Genomic DNA, 6,088 nt, shown 5'->3' with positions numbered 1-6,088 from the left:
GTTTACTCTTTACTCCTATTGAGTGCATTTTGATGTATTGTGTGCTATGTGAGCAGGTCTAATAATGTGTGCTATATAAGCAGGTCTAATGTGTGCTATATGAGCAGGTCTAATAATGTGTGCTATATGAGCAGGTCTAATGTGTGCTATACGAGCAGGTCTAATGTGTGCTATACGAGCAGGTCTAATAATGTGTGCTATACGAGCAGGTCTAATAATGTGTGCTATATGAGCAGGGCTAATGATGTGTGCTATATGAGCAGGTCTAATGTGTGCTATACGAGCAGGTCTAATAATGTGTGCTATATGAGCAGGTCTAATGATGTGTGCTATATGAGCAGGTCTAATGTGTGCTATACGAGCAGGTCTAATAATGTGTGCTATATGAGCAGGTCTAATGATGTGTGCTATATGAGCAGGTCTAATGTGTGCTATACGAGCAGGTCTAATAATGTGTGCTATATGAGCAGGTCTAATAATGTGTGCTATACGAGCAGGTCTAATAATGTGTGCTATATGAGCAGGTCTAATAATGTGTGCTATACGAGCAGGTCTAATAATGTGTGCTATATGAGCAGGTCTAATGATGTGTGCTATATGAGCAGGTCTAATGTGTGCTATACGAGCAGGTCTAATAACGTGTGCTATATGAGCAGGTCTAATAATGTGTGCTATGTGAGCAGGTCTAATAATGTGTGCTATATGAGCAGGTCTAATAATGTGTGCTATGTGAGCAGGTCTAATAATGTGTGCTATATGAGCAGGTCTAATAATGTGTGCTATATGAGCAGGTCTAATGTGTGCTATACGAGCAGGTCTAATAATGTGTGCTATATGAGCAGGTCTAATAATGTGTGCTATATGAGCAGGTCTAATAATGTGTGCTATATGAGCAGGTCTAGTAATGTGTGCTATGTGAGCAGGTCTAATAATGTGTGCTATATGAGCAGGTCTAATAATGTGTGCTATATGAGCAGGTCTAATAATGTGTGCTATGTTAGCAGGTCTAATAATGTGTGCTATATGAGCAGGTCTAATAATGTGTGCTATATGAGCAGGTCTAATAATGTGTGCTATATGAGCAGGTCTAATAATGTGTGCTATATGAGCAGGTCTAATAATGTGTGCTATATGAGCGGGTCTAATAATGTGTGCTATATGAGCAGGTCTAATAATGTGTACTATATCAATAGGTCAGAGGAAGGCGTCCACAGCCAAAGGTGGCAGAAAACCCAGCAAGAGGGCGGAGTCGTCAGAGGAAAGGTAACATTTCTTATTTATATTCTTAATATGCGTTAATCTAAAAAAAAAAAAAAAAATTAGTGTCTTTATTAGGGATGAGGACTGATAAGATTTTCCCGGTTCCGATTCCATTTTAGATTCTGCTTCACAATTCGTTTTTTTAATGGTTCTTTTATCGATTCAGATTTGGAAAAAAAAACAACAAAAAGGTAGTTTAGTTTAGAGTTCAGGGGCCTCATGGAGGAAACTATTCCCACGCGGGCCGAACTGGTACAATCATGGCATAATAACTTAAACATTAAAACAACCTCAGATTGTTTTACTTTGGCCCAAAAATAGAACAAGCACATTCTGAAAATGTTCTCATTATAAATAATCATCTTGGCAAAACACTTCAAGTTTGGTGAAAATTCAGAGGAAAGAATTGGTGCAGTTTCAAAAACAGCATAAAGATCACAATGAACTTAGATTTTGTCTCGGTGTTTTTACAAAGACATTCAACTTTAAGCACTTCCTGTTTAGCATTCTCATGTTGGCAGTTCATTCAAGACGTGTTAGGAAAAGCAACCGTGTGTTTCCCCAAACATTGGTGACATCTACAACTACCACAACACATTTATTCATCATTAAATATTACAATTTTAATATAGTCAAAACAATTGTCAAAATGTCACTATAATAGCCAAATTAAAGGTAGCATAACTACAAACATAACTAATGTGAACATGACAAATTTAAGTGTGAAAAAATAGAACCAACAACAAATGTATAAACAAACATTTTTACAATGGAGTTCAGGGTGCACATCCGTCACAACAGTAGCAGCTGATTGCTTGCACCTGCGCTGATTGGAGGAGCGGCAGCCAATCCAGAAGGTTGCCCAAAGTCAGCTGACAGGTCATCTTTAAACAATGTCATGTGTGATGTGGGTTACACTTGAATTGCTATTGTGACATCCAGTAAACACATTTAGAACAGCAGTTTGTTTAAAAAAAAAAAATTGCACTTCATTTTTATACTTGGCATGTTTATTTTGTGGGCTGCGGGCCGGATTAAACCTCTTCGGCCCGTGGACCGCACGTTTGACACCCCTGGTTTGGAGCTAACATGACCTTACAAAGGTCTTAAATACATAGCATATAAAACAAACGTTTTGAAAATAAATACAAGAAATAAATATTCTCTTGTAGAATTTAACAAAATGAAATGTGGAAATTTCTCCTTAATGTCACATTGATAATAACATGTTTGGAATACATTAAAGAATCTTCTAGACCAGGGGTGTCAAACGTACGGCCCGTAGGCCCTATCAGGCCCACAAACAGGTTTAATCCGGCCCACATCCCGAAAGACGAGTTTGCCAAGTATAAAAATGAGGTTCATTTTTTAAAAATAAACTGCTGTTCTAAATGTGTCCAATTCAAGTGTAAGCCACGTCACACATGAGCGTTTAAAGATGACGTGTCAGCTGACTTTAAGCACCCTCTGGATTGGCTGCCGCTACTCCAATCAGCGCAGGTGCAAGCAATCAGCTACTCCTTTTGTGGCTGATACTGTAGCAACTCTCATTACCTTCTTTATTGGCAGTTATCCACTCAACAGATAAAATATCGGAACGGTAAGATGCAAAGACTTAAGTCAACAAGATCATCTTTTTAGTTTGAGTTCCCTGCAGCGTTCACAATTGGTTAATTGCACTATGTGCACCCTGAACTCCATTGTGAAAATGTGTGTTTATACATTTAGTTTGTTTTATTTTATGCTTACATCTATCATGTTCACGTTGGTAAAGTTTGTAGTTATGTTGCCTTTAATTTGACAATTGTTTTGATTATATTATAATTGCAATATTTATTGATAAATGAACGTGTTATGGCAGTTGTAGATGTCACCAATGTTTGAGGAAGCACTCAATTGCTTTTCCAAACACGTCTTGAATGAACTGCCAACATGAGAATGCTAAACAGGAAGTGCTTAAAGTGGAATGTCTTTGTAAAAACACTGAGACAAAGTCTTAAGTCCATTGTGCTCTTTATGGTGTTTTGGAAACTGCACCAATTTTGTCCTCGGAATTTTTAACCGACTTGAAGTGTTTTCCCAGGAGGATTATTTTCAATATGTACATTTTCAGAATGTGCTTGTTCTATGTTTGGCCACAGTAAGACGAAGAAAACAATCTGAAGTTGTCTTTATTTTTAAATTGTTATGCCATGATTTTACAGTCCGGCCCGCGTGGGAATATTTTCCTCCCAGCGGCCCGCCTGAGCTACAATGAGTTTGACACTCCTGCTCTAAAGTAGTGCTTTTCAACCTTTTTTGAGCCACGGCACATTTTTTGCGTTGAAAAAATGCGGAGGCACACCAATAGCAGAAATCATTAAAAAATAAAACTTAGTTGAAAGTAAAAAGTGGTTGTGGCAATTGTTGGATATGACTTTAAAGCATAAGCAAGCATGCATGACTATAGCTCTTGTCTCAAAGTAGGTGTACTGTCACCACCTGTCACATCACACCAAGACTTATTTGCACTTTTTTGCTGTTTTCCTGTGTGTAGTGTTTTAATTCTTGTCTTGTGCTCCTATTTTGGTGGCTTTTCCTCTTTTGGTTGTATTTTCCTGTAGCAGTTTCATGTCTTCCTTTGAGCGATATTTCCCGCACCTGCTTAGTTTTAGCAATCAAGAATATTTCAGTTGTTTTTATCCTTCTTTGTGGGGACATTGTTGATGGTCATGTTGGGATGTACTTTGTGGACGCCATCTTTGCTCCACAGTAAGTCTTTGCTGTCGTCCAGCATTCTGCTTTTGTTTACTTTGTAGCCAGTTCAGTTTTAGTTTTGTTCTGCGTAGCCTACCCTAAGCTTCAATGCTTTTTCTTTAGGGCACTCACCGTTTGTTTATTTTTGGTTTAAGCATTAGATACATTTTTACCTGCACACTGCCTCCCGCTGTTTCCAACATCTACAGAGCATTTAGCTACCTGCTGCCACCTACTGACATGGAAGAGTATTACAGGGTTACTCTGCAGAGCTCTAGACGGAATCGACGCTCAACAACAACACATCATTTGCAGACTATAATTACTAGTTTGCAAAAAAAAATGTTGTACCCCAAATAGGTGAAATTAGATCATCTCCCACGGCATGTGCTGCGACACAGTGGTTGAAGAACACTGCTCTAAACAATAAATTGGTGACATTTGAAATATTAGGTTTGTTTCAATTTACAAGATGAAACTGTCATGTAAAATTAGCAAGTGAGTCCAAGGAATTCCTGAACAAGAATCAGGTTTTTGAATCCTATTCCTTGTTTTTATTGTGAAAGTTATTTTTAGAAACTGAATTTTTATCAGTCAATTTTTGGTTTTTAAACTTTTTTTTTTTTTTTTTTTTTACATCCAATGATGCTGACATTTTTATTGAATAAAACCTTGTGAGCAAAATGTGCTTTTAAAAATTCCCTGGCTCCGATGGCAGAGCTGCCGGCCAGAAACCTGGGAGTTGCAGGTTCGAATCCAGCTTCCGGCGTACTCGTCACTGCCGCGATGTTCTTGGGCAAGATCATGACTTTCGTCTCGTAAAACAGCGCTATATAAATATAATTGACTTCATTGTCTGGCTCTGAGAAAGATCCAGACTTCATTTACCTCTTGCACAAATGTTTTTATCCACTGATTGTTTAGTATTTTAAAAGTTTAAACACACAAATATCTATTCAATGAGAACTGAAGTCAAAACAATTCAGTTGTCTAAACGCACGTCCACATTGATGAAAGTGGCATGATTGTTTTGTCTTCCTGCTCACAGCGACGGAGAAAACGTGCCCGACTCGGCCCCTGCGGTGCGACCCTCACGCAGGGCCAAGATCGCAGCTCTGGAGAAGACCAAACTGGACCTGAATCCTCTCATCAACCAGGAGGCCAACGTCTCCTAGTCTCTTCTAAATAGTCATGAACACAAGTAAGACATCCGCTATTACACAATACACACCATTACTATATGTTACTTGTACACAATAAATACTATTACTATATAATACTTATATACCAGATTTTACACAATAAAGGTGCATGTGTTAATAAGTCTTTGCCTTTATACTTGGGGTGTCAATCTTTGGCCACCTAACGATTCCTAATCGATTCAACATGATTCTTGCATCCATCCATCCATCCATATTCTTTCGCTTATCCGAGGTTGGGTCGCGGGGGCAGCAGCCTAAGCAGAGAAGCCCAGACTTCCCCCTCCCCAACCACTTGGTCCAGCTCCTCCCGGGAGACATAGTCTTCCCAACGTGTCCTGGGTCTTCCCCGTAGTCTCCTACCGGTCGGACCTGCTCTAAACACCTCCCTAGGGAGGAGTTCTGGTGGCATCCTGACCAGATGTCCGAACCACCTCATCTGGCTCCTCTCCATGTGGGGGAGCAGCGGCTTTACTTTGAGCTCCTCCCGGATGACAGAGCTTCTCACCTGATTTGGGCCGCTTGTACCCGTGATCTTGTCTTTTCGGTCATAACCCAAAGCTCATGACCATAGGTGAGGATGGGAACGTAGATCGACCGGTAAATTGAGAGCTTTGCCTTCCGGCTCAGCTCCTTCTTCACCACAACTGATCGATACAGCGTCCGCATTACTGAAGACGCCGCACCGATCCCACGATCCACTCTTCCCTCACTCGTGAACAAGACTCCGAGGTACTTGAACTCTTACACTTGGGGCAGGGTCTCCTCCCCAACCCGGAAAAGGCACTCCACCCTTTTCCAGACGAAAACCATGGACTCGGACTTGGAGGTGCTGATTCTCATCCCAGTCGCTTCTTGCAATGTGGTATCATTCTAGCAGTGGCGGGCCGGGA

At 40.2% G+C, this 6,088-nt stretch overlaps 1 protein-coding gene across 1 annotated transcript in view; it reads left to right on the top strand.

Annotated features, from left to right (window-relative positions):
- ncapg (non-SMC condensin I complex, subunit G) overlaps window positions 1–5,319 on the top strand; it is a 68,567-nt gene extending 63,248 nt beyond the window's left edge. Inside the window, exons 22-23 of the mRNA XM_061916308.1 lie at window positions 1,194–1,263; window positions 5,045–5,319. Of these exons, the coding sequence (XP_061772292.1) occupies window positions 1,194–1,263; window positions 5,045–5,171 (197 nt within the window). The 3' untranslated portion in view covers window positions 5,172–5,319. The remainder of the gene's footprint in view (window positions 1–1,193; window positions 1,264–5,044) is intronic.
- Window positions 5,320–6,088: the final 769 nt, after the last annotated feature.

The sequence above is a fragment of the Nerophis ophidion genome, linkage group LG01 (assembly GCF_033978795.1).
Source record: "Nerophis ophidion isolate RoL-2023_Sa linkage group LG01, RoL_Noph_v1.0, whole genome shotgun sequence".
NCBI lineage: Eukaryota > Metazoa > Chordata > Actinopteri > Syngnathiformes > Syngnathidae > Nerophis > Nerophis ophidion.
Note: the sequence above shows the minus strand (reverse complement) of the source record. Positions and strands in the feature narration are given on the sequence as shown.